Below are 16459 nucleotides of genomic sequence, written 5' to 3'. Positions count from 1 at the left end.
AATTCGTTCTTATTGCGAAATAGGAGCACTATTTATCAATCTGTAATAAAAGACGTGAGGAAATTCTGTCTTTTTTAAAGACAAAAATTTTTGAGCCAAAATACCCAAAAAGAAGTTTGTAAAAAAATGAAACCGCCTCAATAATATAGAACTTATCTACAAATCAAGGGGAGTTCTCAGTCGAATTAAAAATATATCTCATTTTGAAGTTGTAGAAGCATCGACCAGAGTCCTAGTTGCCCATTCTTGGCTTTTTTGTGTTTTTTGGGGGAAAACCTTAAAATTTGCGTGCTTGTTTCAACTTGAACATTTTTAAGCAAGAAGTGCTTCACTGATTAGTCGATCGATCAGCCCAAATGGCCCCACATAATGGCATTGTTTGCAATCCACAATCAAACCGCTCCCACTTCCAGTTGCCAGAGTGCAATTTAGGATACGGAAATCTAGACACTTAGCGTTAACTGGATGAAGCAAATGAGCGCGCTCGACAACTACCAGAACAAATTCGAGAAATAAATCACTTCTAACGAATGAACGTCTGGCAAATAGCGGTAAAAACTGGAATATTGCTGCCGATAAATCCGGAATTGCCATTATGCAAAGCGGCAATAAAATGCTGCCTTCCCATCATATCACAACTCCTTCCATGCATACATCATACCTCGAATTCCATTTCGCGAGGTATTAGCGGCTTTTGCTTCCCTAAGCTGTTCCTCCAATAGAATGGGAACATGGATGCAGTTGCGTTCCGACGCTGCTCAAAAATTTCCGACTGCTTTCCAGACTATAATGTTTATGGCCAAAGTGCCCTGGATTGAGGCCGAGGATTAGTTTCTTTCTCAAATTGGGCCCATCCCTCATCTTTAAACGGACGCCCTACAACGCCATCAAATCGGCCGAAGACATTTTGAAAATCCATTCAAAGCACAGGGAGGAAAGGAGATTATTCTTTGGGAATTTCATCCATAAGGGGCTGTTTTCCTGGGGTCTCAATGACCAGCTGCTGAAGGGTTTTTTCGAAACTTTTATTTCGGTCAATAGAGGGAATAGTAGGACCAATGTGGCCACGACACTGACCAAGCGCACCTCGCTTAAGGTGCCCGCCAGGCACTGTTGCCGATATCGATCGCGCGACGCTCAAAACCAGCGTCGCGACGCGCGCATTTCACTAGGACGCCGTCCTATTGCCAACTCATCCAGATTTCCCCGGAGTCCAGACTTTGAGGCCTTGCTCCTCAACTCTAGATCTTCGGGAAAGTTGCATTTTCATGTCAAAGAACATTTTTCCTGTCCACTAGCAGGCGACTTTCAGTGTCTTTTAGACTCATTGTCAATTTTCTCTGGATTCCGACTTGAAAGTGAAAGCTCCTTCCTGCACCCAAAATCCTGCTGAATCGCTCCGGCAACACGGCGATCAGCATTAAGTCCAACTAATATCAGCAAGCCTGCCTCAAAGCAGTCACCTAGCGGGAGTGTTTAGCTTGCCGATCGTTCTTCTGTCCGCTGAAAACGCCGTAGTGTCCGTTCGCGAAAAAACTCCAGAATGGCAAGTTTGTCGGTACCAAACGGGCCCCGATAGGAAAACAAGAACTTTCCCAATTGTCGCGCTCTGTAAAGCCGCGTCGGCCCCGAAGAAGTAAAGACCAGTGTGGGACTCTGCGCTTCTAAAGTGGGTTACATACATGTCTTTTGCTTATTAGGTAGCTAATTCTAGTGCTAAGGACACAATCCCGTTTTCCATTTTCCATCCAGCAATGTTTGCACCTCTCAAGCTACCAAATGGCACGACTATGCGCACATCAACAGTTTGATGGGGGCCCAAACCGCTGTTTTTTGTCGCAAAAAGTTTAGTCCAACACGACTAAATCGGGTGGAGCAACAGGCCCTATGTCCAAGACAATGAGGGCCGAGTGTGACGTCAGGGCGTCGATTTGCCTGACGTCGCTTTTTACATGATCCGCCAGATGAAGGGAATCCCAAAAAGACGGTTTTAATTTGAATTGACGGGAAGCTTGAATAAATTCAGACCGACTATTCATTTTTAATCAAGCGGCTTTTCCATAATAAATGCTGGCGTGGGGCGAATTCGAGGTTGTTTTCATAACTAAGCAGTTGATGGGGCGTCTTTGCACATTTTTTTCCATCCTCCATTCAATTTGAGGCCGAGAAAACTGGAAAAAGAAGTCCAAGTGGCCAGTTGCTATTGAACAATGTCTGGCTCAATTGTAAGCTCAACTCTTAACTGTTATTCGGACAATTCGGTTTTTTACCGCGTTTTATTCGGTCAATGGATGGATTGTATAAAAAGCCCTAAAGTCCAGTCATGGAAACATGTTGATATGGAATGGAAAAAACGATTAGAACCATCGATCCCCCCGAAGGTCTATCCATAATAAGTGTGGGTTCAAGGAGGAATTTGTCCGTGAAAATGCTCAATAGTCAATAAAAGCGAATGGCACGAAGCAAACGAGGCTGGACAATGTCCAACTGGTTGTCAGGACAGAGAAATGGAAATTTATCGATAAAAATTCCGCAATTGTGGGTGCCAGAATGTGTGTGCTGCAATTGCTAATTTTACACTCCCCTATGCAGACAACGGTCCTTTTATATGGAAACTGGATAGTTTTCCAAGCGCGCTTCTTTGAGCCGCTGGATTCTTGACCTGGATAAAAAACGCTGGGGGCTCAAGTAACAGCCGCCCGCCCGTTCACATCAAACTATGCTGGAACGTGAATGAAACTCGCATTTGAAACAAATAGGAAAATTCCCCGAAATTCTCCGATCTAAATTAAAACTTTCAATCCATTTATTTATCCCGCTCCGCTCACCTTCCGATCAATTTTCTTTGCAGAAATAAACTCGACTCGTCAATCGCTGATAGACGGACGGACGTTTGAAATCTCTATCGAAAACAGTTTTACCGAATGAGTTTGATTTTAAAATACATTTCCCGGGACTTATTGGAAAATTGCGGGCAAATCGAGTTGGGTCTGGCGACGGGAAGATCGGCGTTTTCTGCGATTTAAGAGAAATGCCGACAGGCATGATTACTTCATTTAGTTCGCTTTAACTGTGCCAATTTGATCGATTGCATTCAATTAGGTGGAGATTTTTATTATGAGGAGAATCTAGAGGTTCGAACCAAATGGGGGTCAAAAGTCCGTTGATTTGGAAACATTTACCGCGTATTTTCAGTTAAATACATTCGACGGCTTTCGCAAACTATAAAGCGCGATTTTAGTGTTTTTTGATCGATCTCTCTTTCATCGCTGTTTATTTTTAGACCCTTAATTAGTGGAGGAATTTATTAGGCAGTCCATAAAACTTCTGGAAATTAGGCATCGAATTAAACCAAAAAAATACACATCGTACCGACATCGATTGACGAGCGGATTTTAGGCGCAGATATTCGCCAACATCTGAATATCAAACACGGCAATTGTATGGGAATCTCATTGATTTCGATCAGAAAGCTACTTGATCCAAGAGAGCCACTAAGTGGGCACAGTACACAAGCCACATGTTTTGGATTGCAATCAAGTGAGCATACAATTCAGCAACAAAATGAGGCTAAATGTCTTGGATGGGGTCCAACAATTTGTCACAGACATACACACGCTCAATCGATAAACAAAACGCCGATTGCCGAAGATCCGGGAATAAAAATGATCGTTTTCAATGGGGAAAGTCACCTGGTTGGGGTTCTACCAGTGCACGTAAAAAGTCGCCAGATACAGATACACATGGGAATGGATTACTGTTGCTGGCCAGCAACTGTTTTTTCTGGATTAGGATAAACGAGCACAAAACCTGAGGATTTATCGCCAAGGCCCCAATCCAGGCCGAGTAGGAAGACATGTTGCCATGTCACCATTATCTACGCCCCTCGATTTTCGGTTAGCCGATCCTTTGTCCTATTTTTACACCCCATCGCTTAGGTCCAATTATGTGATTGTCGTAATGGCCTGGATAAATGCGATTATTCAACGCGAAGCGCGCCGTTTTTACGTGATAATTTCGACCACTCGACACGAATGGAAACTCCGACATTAAATCATCAACGTTTGCACGTTCATCGAATTAATGACGACAGTCGCAGCTAAGGCTTAATTAAAATTTACCTCGCATAGCCAGGTCATGGCGACATGTCACCACACCATCTGAAGACGATTGCTTTGACCCGAAACCTTTTCTGCCATGTTTTGACACCATTTTGGGGTCTTTAGTCCAGCAACGCCGCCGTTAATGTCCAATTTGCCATCGTGCAATCAACGATTCCCACGCAAAACACTACAATCAATCATCCAATGCCCGGCCTGGAATCTATCCATTTCCAGGATAATATTTTGCCATGATTCCGACTCGGGCACCATCAATATTTACGTTCGAGTTGTCGATTCAAAGTGATTTTTAACAATGCTCAAACTAAACAACATATCTAGGTGCTAATCTAAATACATGAATCAGTTGGGCATCGATAAAAACCGTGTTTGTTTTTGCTGGTGATTTCTGGAAAATTGATTTCCACATCTCGGCCGCGGCGATTAATTGACCCGTGGACTTGACAAAGGCATTCGATCGCATCACACAAACCGACCTGTGTTATCAAGTTGTCTGTTGCCACCTCTTTACCAAAACAATGATTTAGTAAAATGTGTGGGGGCATTCTTTAAAAGCTGACCATCCATAACCAATCGTTTCAATTGTTGCAGAGTAAAAAACGAGCCAGAATGGGCTGCTTCGGAAGCAAGGACAAGCTCTCCAAGGAGGACATGGACTTTTTAAAGTCGCACACCCGATACGACGAAAGTACCATCAAGGAATGGTACAAGGGCTTCAAGGTACGTGCAAATTTCCACAATTTTGCTACATGTACAGGGTGTCCCATTTTTGACACTTTTTAGGTTATCTTCGCAAATTTTCGTCCTATCAAAAAAGTAGTGCAGGTGTCATGTGCTCTTTTTAACAAAAGTAACAAATTAAGGATTAACACGCACATAGCAAAATGATATTCCCAGAATATACCTGGAACATTCATGTGATGTACATGCATATTCCTGGGACATACATGAGTTCCATTATGAACATTCTATGTATGTCCCAGGAATCTGTCAGAGTTAATACACTGTATGTTCATGGTATGTTCTGGGAATGTACATGGTATGTTCAGTGAATGTATATGGTATGTTCAGGGAATATACATACATATATGTAACGAAAGAAAAACGATCCTTTATTCCATCTTATTAGTTTATTCACATATTTAAGTATTTACTGATGTAATTTTTCAACAACAAGAGTTACTTACAACTAATCTAAAACTAATTAAATGGATAATAAATAAATTAAAATATAACTTATAACTACGGACTAAAAATCTAAATGAACATTTTCAGCATTTTTGCTGTTGTTGCAATGATGTGTGACAGTGAGATAAAACACAATTCTTTATCTAAAAAACTGCACTTATTTTTTTATTGCTTACATGTTCCCGCTCTGTGGCTTTTGGCCTTTCATTTTGTTCTCGATCAACTAAAGTGTTTTGCAATATGCTCTTAACAAAAATTCTATAAGCAATTACAAATTTTAATATTGGTCTCTACAACAAAATACAGTTAATAGTTTTACATTGATAGAAGAGTATTTTCGTTCATCCACTATTGTGTAGAAATACAGTTAGGTACAGCAATTTGCATTGATACATTACTTTCATTTTACTTTTGTTGCTTTCCTTCGATCCAAGAAAATATGCTTATCGCAAAATAGAAATCAACCAAAATCAAATTGGTAAAAATAAAAAAATACAGATAATAGTTTTACATTAATAGAAGAATAATTAGGTTCAGACAACCTTGCTTGTCTCTTATGCGAACCTTTTTCGTGTGTGGTTTTCTCACGTGATCCCTAGCGACTTCAATGCTTCAAGTCCAGAACAGCGGTATCACCTGTATGTTTAGAATAAGAAATAATAAAATAATCAAATGTATTTAATTTAAACACCAACATACCTTTACATGTTTGCGGGGTTTTAAGCCATAATTATACCGTAATTACCGTCTTGAAGGCACATCATAACACTGAGGCACAAGCACGGTTTTTATATTTTAACTTGTGTTTATTTTATCGCATCGACTAATATGGATTTTTAATATTCTCAAGTTTTCGAAAAACACGTGATGCACGTGACCAGATATAAACATAGATAAAGGCAAGCAGCAGTTGTCTTCTGCTCCAATGTCAATCATGGAAAAGTGCTGAATTGTCACACCCCGGATATCACATCACTGATAAACCGATATTGACAAAATCTAAATTTTGTATTGCTTAGAAAGACAGTATTCTAGTAGCTAATTAATCTACAATCATATAGATAATTTAAAAAATCAAGATTTGTGTAATAGCACATAATAATTTGTTTATGCTAATAACCAATAAATTATAAGCTTTGCAGCTTTTCAGAAATTCTGAGAGCTTTGGCGTTACCGCCAAACAGCACTGCGTGAAAGATGATTCTCATTGGTCCGCTCTCATTGTCACTCTCGAAAGTCACGTTATAGCCGGACGTAATCCGTGTACACACTAAGCGGGTAATTTGAATTTGTTATATGCATTTTAATAGTTTGAATTTCATAGGGTGGGAACTGGTAGCTCCGGATAAATTTATTTGAGTAATATAGAAATTTTATTAATATTGCCCAATAAAATTATAACGTTGACGCATTTAAAAAGACAAGTTTATATAAACACTTGTACGTGCCCTTACTTTTCTGCTGCGGGCACGCAAAATTTATTTTCGATAAATTTTGTTAATTTGTTAATCAAAACATATATTTTCAGTATTTCATAAGGGTCTCAGGTTTTAGTAGTAAGAAGATTAACTTTTACATGCCCTTACTTTTCTGCTGCGGGCACTCAAAATTTATATTCAACCAATTTGGAATATACCGTAGATATACATTCATGTATATTACCGGAATATTTGTTTTGAACATACTAAGTATATTCACCTGCACATATACACAATATGTACATACCTGGCATGTTCATCTGCACATATACCCAATATGTACATATATGTACATACCTAGGATATACTTTTTATGAACTTTGATGAATATATATGCATGTATATTCCACGAACATTCATGTTAGGAATGTTCAACCATGTATATTCCCAGGATATTCATAGAATATCAAATGCTATCTGGGCATGACTGAAATCTGATACAAGTGGCAAGAAAACAGCCATATTTTTTTGCGCAAAAACTATGAATGCTACGAGATTTTACAAAGAGCACAAAATTGTGAATAAATGATTAGTGCATCAACCAAAAAAAATGAGTTGATTCAATCCGCCAAATAAAAAGTTCTGGTAGTTTTTGTACCACGACACTCAAGAATTCACCACTTGTCCAAAACGGATAAACTCGATTGTTTCATCAAAACATGAGTCTTATATACGAACTAATTCACAGCGAGTTTCACTAAGAAACCAGACATTTTTGGAAAATAAAAGTTAGGTCACATCGTCTTCTTTTGATGCAAAGAATATCGCAGTATCATTTTGATCATGTGTTTACGGGATCCCTGTATATGTATTTTAATGTTAAAAAGAGCACAGGCCACCTATACAACGTTTTACGGGTACGCCCCTCTACAGGGGGCCATTAATCAAGATTTACGTGCATGTAAATCGGGAATTATTCGCCGTTTAATGGGCAAACAATCGTAAAAACTCGACACTCAAAATCGCCCCTGTATAAAACAATGAGCCAACTTGACGGCAAACAACAGCTAAACTGAACACGTTCAATTTCCAATTAGCGTTTCGTTTCGAGATATCGGAGCGGCCACGTTCCTCGAGTGTTGCCAAAGAGGTTCTCTGCTCGAGATAAAAGAGATACAGAGCGAAACGCTAAGTGGAAATTAATTCTCCTTGATCCCCGGCAGACGCTAAACGAATTTCACGATTTCCTTCAGGGGATTTAATCGAAGGAAATTGACTTGACTGAGAGGAGAACGAATTTCCTTGGGAAATAAGCGGCCATAAAACCCAAAAACGAATCCAGCATATGACACATATTTGAACAATTCGCAGTCAACTGTAATGTTGCAGAGGAAAAAAGATCGGTTAAAGTTCACTGTTAGAAGCCATTAATGAGATTTATCGCGTCCGCTATTTCCAAATGGGAATTCTTCTGCTATAAATGAGCCTCGATTAGGATGCAACGTCTTTACTGGCACAAGCCCATCAGTGGCGTAGCCTTAAAGCGAAACCAACCCTTTTGCTGGAAAGTTCGGTAATTGGCTCAAACTCAATGGCTCTTTCGAGCCAAAAAAATCAATTGGTAAATTATACCCGGCTTTTATTCGCATCACGAGTTCAAAAACCGTATTCCTGTGAATACTAAATGGATGATTCGTTCCTTTTCAGCAAGACTGTCCGAATGGTAGACTGACCCCGGCCAAGTTCGTAGACATGTACAAAATGTTCTTTCCCAGTGGCAATGCGGAGGAGTTTTGCGACCATGTCTTCAGAACATTCGACATGGACAAGAACGGATATATCGATTTCAAAGTAAGTGAAACGGGGAGAGAACGTGTAGCAAAGGATGTGTTCAACACCAAGGCATCGATCCAGGGCAACTAAACCTTAAACAAAGAGAGGCAAATTCGTGCTCGAGCTCAAGACGAGAACTGGTGAAGTCGGAAAACATCTTAAATAATTTATTCGCGTGGATGTTGGGAAAAACAGGGAAATTCGGGTCGCCGACCACCCCGGGGCGGCAAATGAATCAATGTGGGACAGGCAGGGGCGGCCTGTACTTTTAATCGAGCCCCCATTACATTTGTTTTCCGACTTCATTTTTAGTGACTCAACCGATTTTCAGGAATTCCTTCTTGCCATTGATGTCACGTCCAGTGGCACGCCGGAAGAGAAACTGAAATGGGCCTTTCGAATGTACGATGTGGACGGAAACGGCGTCATTGACATTCAGGAAATGACCAAAATTGTCCAAGTAAGTCGTAGGTACAACTACCTAAACCTAAAACATTCCCACCCTTTCTGGGGGCCCTTTGCACGCAGTTAACTTAACGGATTCATGTGACAAAGTGGAACAGCTACTTAGCCGGTTCGATCATCGGTCGGCTGGTCAAAGGGTTAAATCTGCGGCCAAATGATCCACATCGTTTCCTTTCCATGAAAGGTCGTTGCGGGGTCCTTGGGGAGCCCGAAATAACGATTCGGGCGCCTCCGCTGGATCTTAATTACATCAATTTTCATCAGGTCGCTTTTGCAAAATGGGCGATCGTGAGCATGAAAAGATGGCAATTTTCCCACTATATCATCAGATAGACTGCAGTTTCGTAATTAGCAAATACAAGGACGGCCCTTTGCCTTTGTTAGAAGCTCGTCATTAGACGCTAATGTGCTGAAAGTATCGGCACCTAATAATACGTGACGTTCGCGTTTTATGAAGCCAACCCCAAATGGGGGCGAGATATTTATCAAAATCTGTTGACAGTTTGGCTGCCGTAAGGGCTTTTTGCCCAGCCGCCTATCTATTCAATCTTAACAAAGATCTAAAAGTCATTTTTCGCCCCAATATCCTAACTTTTTCACCTCACTGCACGGCTTTCGACCTAAGACACGACAGTTTCTATAAGAAAATATCTCAACCGATCCTCCCTTGTAGTTCCCACCTGCCTAATCTGAGGTTGAAGCTCTTTTTTTCTTCAATCATAAAGTTTCTTCATCTTTCAAATTTCAATAATAGACGTTTTCTGAAAACGTTATTCTTACTGCGCCTCTCTCATAGAGGATGTTAAAAATATGAGGGTTAATGTGTACCGGCTACAGCTAAACGAGCTTTTTAAACACACTATTTTAAGGAGCCTTAACTAGTTCAAATTATATTCAATTCCATCAAATACTTTAAAAGTTTTTAAACAAAACCCGATTTTCATAATGGCCTTTTAAGGGCCTATATCGTTCTAGGGAATATCTGTATACGTATACACCCTGCTAGTCAGTTCAGAAAGATCAACGATAGTTCGTATCAGAAAAGTCTAGCGTGCTTCTTTCTGAGCTCTTATCGTTGGCTCCCTTGCGATACAAATAACTCTGAGCGATTTGACTGCTTCGCAGAAACATCGTATTCTGGGCTGAACACCTTTTTTGCGAATCCATCAAAACTGATCGAGCATTTCTATTCGCAGGCAATCTACGATATGCTGGGCGCTTGCTCGTCTAATCGACCAGTCGATTCGGCCGAAGATAGAGCGAAAAACATCTTCGCCAAGATGGACGAGAACAACGACGGACAACTCACTCAGGATGAATTCCTCAAGGGTTGTTTGCAGGATGAAGAACTGTCCAAAATGTTGGCGCCTTAGGGGTGTCTACTGAAAGATTTGTTTGTTGAGATGGCAAAGTGGCTTTCGAATGTTATGGGGTAATTCGTGGTAGATTGCCATCACTCTCTAATCGGGCACTATTTGAAAAACATTCGATTGCTTTAACTGAAACCATCCCAAAACACGGTTCAAAGCCCATTCGGCTATTCTCAATCTTCGGGCAAAACATTGAGCGGCCTCCCTTAAAAAGGCTATAAAGCAACTGGCACAATCGTCTGTTGAGAATTAAAAGACTTTATCCTATCTATTGATGTACGTGGTTTTTGGGGACGTTTGAGCGATTCTTCATTGAATCAGCTGCGCTGTTCAAAATGTTCGAAAACAATTAACACAACCTCTCTTCGACTCAACACTGTAATACTCTTAAATTAGCTGGAATAGCCAAGTTTTAAGCTTTAAAATCAAATGTACTTAATTGTCTGTCACTAGCAGTATGAATAATGCACAACAGTTTTCCGGGATTATCGATTGCGGATTGAAAAAAGCACAACATATCAAGAACCAAAAAAAGCCGCACATACACACACTCATGCATAAATTTTCCTGGTATTTTAATCCGCAATCTGCATTTAAATAGCTCTAACTTAGGATGTATCATAGACTTCTAGTGAATATTTACTCAGAAACTAGTCCACTCAGTATTTCAGCTGATGGGTCTCAGAACGCATCGGCGAAATACTGAATCCCGCCTAGTCCCAAAAGGACCATATTCTGATGACCGGCTAGGACCAGAGTATAGTCTGCGACTCTATCTACCACATAGACATCACAAACTTTTTTATACACTATCTATTTTACGAACCCAGTACCTTTCTACCTAATCTATCTATACGTTCTAAGGACCCAATATCCATGTTTTTTTGTCATTTTCATGCCTTTGCGCTTGATTTGTGTATTAGTATTGTGTTTAGTTTTAGAATTCGGGCCGCTAATCATACAGGGCTCGCATAGTGTTCCGATTATAAATGGCAACAATTGGCTTTGACCAGCTGGAAAGAAATTTTACTTGCGTGGTTTCCGCTTCGCGTTTTGCGGTATAATAAAGCGCAACAAAAAAAACTGCAAGGGAGGCGTGAAGCGCAAACCACGCAAGTAAAGTTTCAATCAAGTCGAGTGAATACACACCCAAAGTTCATAGCAAAATTTGGAAAATGCACACAATGAGGACACAACGAGAATAACCCCAGGCATTGGACTAATGTGCCCCCATCTCTCTTCCCCTTGGCCGATGTGGATCTACATTGTCTTTTTCTGTAGCACGGGACGTTGTATCAAACGGGCGGTTTCCAAGGTGATACTGAACCATAAATCGGCCTTTATTGGATATTTTGCACGTAAAGCAAGCAAGTGCAAGGAAATAAGGCTTTTGAATCGATGCTAAACATGCTAAACTTGTCGCGACACGAAACGCCCTTCTACTGTTTAAAATTCAGTTAAATCCAGCTTACCAGCGCGTTAATAGCTTCGGTGGCTCCCGAGGGCAATTGTTCACACTGTTCAACAGATTCAAACAGTTTTTTTGTGGAATTTTGCAAAATTTAACGCGACACCATACATAAATGACATTTGTCGAAATATTCTGCTGATTTTGGCATTTGTTGTCATTGATAATTGGTGAGTCCGCATGCCTGGTTGCCTAGATTGCAACTATTTACTGAGGCGATCGGTATGGCGGGATAGAAACTAGTCCATTATTAAGTAAATTGAGAAAAAAGCCGCATTGCCTCTGTAAATTCGGGCTTTTCATGTTCCATAGCTGTAAATATAACGTTCGTTCGAGGAAAAGCACTCAGCGAACGAGGTAACCGAGATGTGATAGCAACATCATCCACATATTCTGTTCTATTCATTACTCTCTTGGTCCATATTTTTCTACTTGCACGCGATCTATTACGAAAAAGCATTTACATTTGATGGATGTAAGCTTTTTTAAAAGCTCTCTAAATGTTCTAGATGTTGTAGTGTTTAAGGATTTATCATAGCCCTAATATAAACCTACCTAGTATTATTCAAGCGCTTGGAGCTTTCCAATTTCCGAAAACAGCAAATCATTGGCGCAACATATTGATTGAACTGTTGCTACTTTGTATATACAGAAATGAAACCCTTATGTATTCGAACTTACGCACCAAGAATGTCAATTTATCCTATCTGTAAGGTAGTCTCACACTTTAAATGTAACTTTATGTTAAATTAATTAAACGTTAAGTGTATTGATGGTGTTAATCAGGGCCTGATTCACAGTGTTTCTTTAGACTAACGTAAGCAAAAGGCAAAGGATTCATAAGTATATCTCTATGTGGATGTAAAAATATAAACCCTAACGCTATTCCTGATCTTCTCCCATGGGCGTCTTTGATGGTACTTACGTATTCCCCTTAAATTTTTATCACTTAATACAATTTAATAATATGATAATTAAAACATGTCAGATATTTCGAAACGGTGTTTACTTTAATGGGCTCACTCTTTCGCTCCACCACCTTGTATATACAGTTTCGATTGATGACACAGTTTTTTCTGTTTTTAGATCTAGTTATAGTGAGTGCTGCCAACCACGATTACGATGTGTATACGGCGCTAACCGACAAAAAAACTGCTTTGATACGAGGTGCGGTCAAACACCATTCTAGTCATGGGAAAACAGAATAGCAAACTGAGACCGGAAGTATTAGAGGATCTGAAGCAGAACACGGAATTTTCAGGTGAGCACACAAACCATCTGAAATGTTTCTAAGTAGAGATCAACAACTGGAAGATCTGCTTTTGAGGCTCGTTGAATGCAAAAAATTTGATCGATGATCGGTCAAAGTAAACGCGATTCTTTTTAGTGTTTTCGATGCGGCTATTTGCTAAAGGATTTGATTGTAGAACATATTGAAAGCTTTGCAAAAAAGTAGTGAAAACAATCGATAAAACTTCCATGTTTAGACGCGCTAGTTCAGTTGAAACATCAATTAATCAAGTGATTTATTTCATTTATGTCCTAGTAGATGCGGAAATCCAGGAATGGTACAAAGGGTTCTTAAAAGACTGCCCCAGCGGCCACCTATCGGTGGATGAATTCAAGAAAATATATGGAAACTTCTTCCCTTATGGCGACGCCAGCAAGTTTGCAGAACATGTTTTTAGGTAGGTAAATTATTCGAAAATTTTTGATTTGCAACCATAAATGCTTTGTAAACGTTCTGCTTCGAACCTTCCAGTACTCTTCGGCGGCGTTGAACTGCGCTTAAAGGCTTGCTCCTTTTGGTTATAGGCTCAAAAGGGTTGACAAAAATACAACCTGTTTGAGCCAAAAAAAAAATACAACCTGTTTGCCAGCCTCAAGCAGGTTGTATTTTCGTCAACCCTTTTGAGCCTATAACCAGAAGGAGCAAGCCTTTAAGCGCAGTTCAACCCCGCCGAAGAGTACTGGAAGGTTCGAAACAGGAAAGAACAACCTTTTAAAGTGTTGAAGACTTGCACCCTAAATCCAGTTGTTCCCTCTGAGTGAACAACCAGGACAATACACCCTTAAAACAATGTCTGGATTCTTCATTTATTTCCTCAGAACTTTTGATTCAAATGGTGATGGGACCATTGACTTCCGGGAGTTTCTCTGTGCGCTCTCAGTGACGTCTCGGGGAAAACTCGAGCAGAAACTGAAATGGGCGTTTTCGATGTACGACCTGGATGGCAACGGTTTCATTTCCCGACAGGAGATGCTGGAAATTGTTACTGTAAGCCGGCTCTTGGAGCGGAATTTATCTCTAAGTCATGAGCTGTTTTGTGTTTCAGGCGATATACAAAATGGTGGGTACCGTAATGAAGATGCCCGATGATGAGAGCACCCCAGAGAAGCGCACTGATAAAATCTTCAGACAGATGGACAAGAACCAGGACGGTATTCTGAGCCTCGATGAGTTTATCGAAGGGGCCAAGAGCGACCCATCGATCGTTCGGCTGTTACAGTGCGATCCTCAGGCCCAGTAATTGGGGCCTGTTCTCTCATTTTCCATCTTTTCTACTCTCGCCTCCCTAATTAAGTAAAACGTCTCATAGGTTAAGAAGTTTCCTATTCTACACCGCTGGGCAGCCAAGCCACGGGACATTTTGTGTTAAAAAATGTCCCGTGTTATTATGATTTATTATTATTATTTATATTTACTAGAAGTGTTGGTCTGTTTGTTTGAAAATTGTTTCGCCATTTTGTCCTAAGTGGCAAAACAATTTCCAGTCATTATTGCGGCAATTTAGTTTTCCTATGTACGATTACATTGATATACTGAAACCAGCACTTGGACTAAGGCGCTAGAGGAAGGATTTCTGCTAAAAAATCGAAGTACCTACTATAGAAATAATACGAATAGACTAAATATCGCATACTTACTCCATTTGAAATGATATTTCCAGAATATATATTCAATAATGTATCATGTAAGTGTTAATGTTTTCAAATTTTTAAATGTGATTCCAAAGCTGGGGAAAGTGCCGACGGCAACACCCAGCAGCCGATTTGCCTGCGGCCACTTTCCAGCCCAGTTTAAACTCTATTAGTGTGTATAAACTTACCTTCTATCACTTTCTACTTCCTTATATTCGTGAATTTCCAAAACAATTTAGAATCGATGTGACTCAGGACTTGATCAAATCAAAACCAATTATCTCTATCACTCCTGATATCAGTGCTTAGTTAGCTATACGTTTATGTGAAAAAAAGAGTTCAAAAACATGGCCTAAAACGCTGTTTCATAGATTTTTGATAGTCTAAAGATTAATAGGCTAGTTGGACATGGGTTTACACTGTTAAGCTTCAGAATTTGGCGGGATGTTACCATTAATTGCCTTTCAAGGGACATATTTAATTAAAGTGTCTATACAAGAGTGTTATAGCGACGAGTTTATTGACCGGCCGCAATGTCCTGAAGTACCACAAGGCTATTGCAGCCCTAAAAGCAAGTATGGTATTGCGAAACCGGTTTTAGATTATTTTTCCACGCCTTTTTAGGTTTTTGGCCGCATATTGCATCTAGAAAGGCGCATTTCGTAACCTTACCGTCATGGGAATGGAATTTTCAAAATTGTCGAATTTTTCAAGCACAAAAAGAACTTTCAAAATGCAAATTCAATAAATAGCTCACAGCTTGATCGCAACTGTACATTGAACCACTTGCTACTCACTAAAATACAGTTTTTTTCGCGATTTTAAGTTCGAAAATCGGACTAAACGACTACACACTGACAGCTTTCACTGTTAACCGCCGATGGTTGCATTCGACTGGCACAGCACAAGTCACAGAGGTTACTTTGTGATCTGTGTGACGAAGAAGCGACCATTCAGTTAATGAGCGCGACAGGGACGGATAGATGAATGTGGGCAAATACGTTTTAGAATTATGTTTAAGTAATTTCGAGCATGACTACGATCTTCCCTCTACGAAACAAAACACATCTGCGGCATGTTGTTTTCTACCTTTCCTTAATCTCTAATTACCCTTAAAGTACATGTAATGAATAATCGATACAAAATAAACATTGCTGGTTAATTAAATTGAGAATTTCACTGTTTTGTTTAGCGATATTAGCTGAAAATCAACTGATTTTATTTATATTTGGGTTGGTGATTGGCAAATTACATTTCAATCGTTTCAATAGGCATATACCCGAGAATGCAATAGAGACGAGGTCAATGACCGGTCAAGATGTCTTGAAATACCGCGAATCAATTGGGGGCCCTAAAATGAAGTGTGGGGTTGCGCAAGGGGCTTAGAGTGTTCTTATTCAAGCCTTTTGAGTATTTGTTACAAATTATCCCAGAGTCCCAAACAACGCAGTTGCTAACGTCAATGTGGAAGTAGAAGTGCAAAAGAAAGTTTCAAATTACAAGTTCAGTAAAAAACTCACCGTTGACTGCAACTGTGCAATGAAACACTTGCCGCTCACGAAAATACGAGTTTTTTTCGCGAAGTTTGAAAACTCGACAAACCGATCAGAGCTGACAGCTTTCATTGCGAATCGCCGAAGGCGGCGTCACTAACACGACAACCGCGACACGAAA

At 40.0% G+C, this 16459-nt stretch overlaps 2 protein-coding genes and 1 long non-coding RNA gene across 10 annotated transcripts in view; 2 read left to right on the top strand and 1 right to left on the bottom strand.

Moving 5' to 3' along the window:
- LOC109541827 (neuronal calcium sensor 2) overlaps positions 1-12862 on the top strand; it is a 19034-nt gene extending 6172 nt beyond the window's left edge. Inside the window, exons 1-5 of one of the 3 annotated variants that reach the window (XM_019910809.2) lie at positions 1446-1669; positions 4713-4841; positions 8435-8578; positions 8892-9020; positions 10222-12862. In XM_019910809.2, the coding sequence (XP_019766368.1) occupies positions 4731-4841; positions 8435-8578; positions 8892-9020; positions 10222-10398 (561 nt within the window). In that variant the 5' untranslated portion in view covers positions 1446-1669; positions 4713-4730 and the 3' untranslated portion in view covers positions 10399-12862. Of the gene's footprint in view, positions 1-1445; positions 1701-4712; positions 4842-8434; positions 8579-8891; positions 9021-10221 lie in introns of those variants that run through there. The other 2 variants (XM_019910810.2, XM_019910808.2) reach the window with 2 other exon arrangements.
- The window catches only part of LOC109541828 (neurocalcin homolog), a 22376-nt gene extending 6417 nt beyond the window's left edge, over positions 1-15959 (top strand). For 3 of the 6 annotated variants that reach the window (XM_019910811.2, XM_019910812.2, XM_019910813.2), the window contains exons 2-5: positions 12950-13124; positions 13410-13551; positions 13973-14141; positions 14200-15959. In XM_019910811.2, the coding sequence (XP_019766370.1) occupies positions 13055-13124; positions 13410-13551; positions 13973-14141; positions 14200-14394 (576 nt within the window). In that variant the 5' untranslated portion in view covers positions 12950-13054 and the 3' untranslated portion in view covers positions 14395-15959. The remainder of the gene's footprint in view (positions 1-12949; positions 13125-13409; positions 13552-13972; positions 14142-14199) is intronic. The other 3 variants (XM_019910814.2, XM_019910815.2, XM_019910816.2) reach the window with 1 other exon arrangement.
- Positions 5785-6416, bottom strand: LOC125505594. Its single transcript, XR_007282259.1, has 2 exons — positions 6009-6416; positions 5785-5945 (listed from the first exon to the last, which is right to left on the bottom strand). It is a non-coding gene; the product is annotated as an uncharacterized LOC125505594 (long non-coding RNA).
- Positions 15960-16459: the final 500 nt, after the last annotated feature.

This window comes from Dendroctonus ponderosae, unplaced genomic scaffold (genome assembly GCF_020466585.1).
Source record: "Dendroctonus ponderosae isolate FM_Combo_2020 unplaced genomic scaffold, Dpon_F_20191213v2 Dpon_F_20191213_9, whole genome shotgun sequence".
Classification (NCBI taxonomy): domain Eukaryota; kingdom Metazoa; phylum Arthropoda; class Insecta; order Coleoptera; family Curculionidae; genus Dendroctonus; species Dendroctonus ponderosae.
The sequence above is the reverse complement of the archived record's forward strand: the minus strand, read 5'-3'. Positions and strand labels throughout refer to the sequence as shown.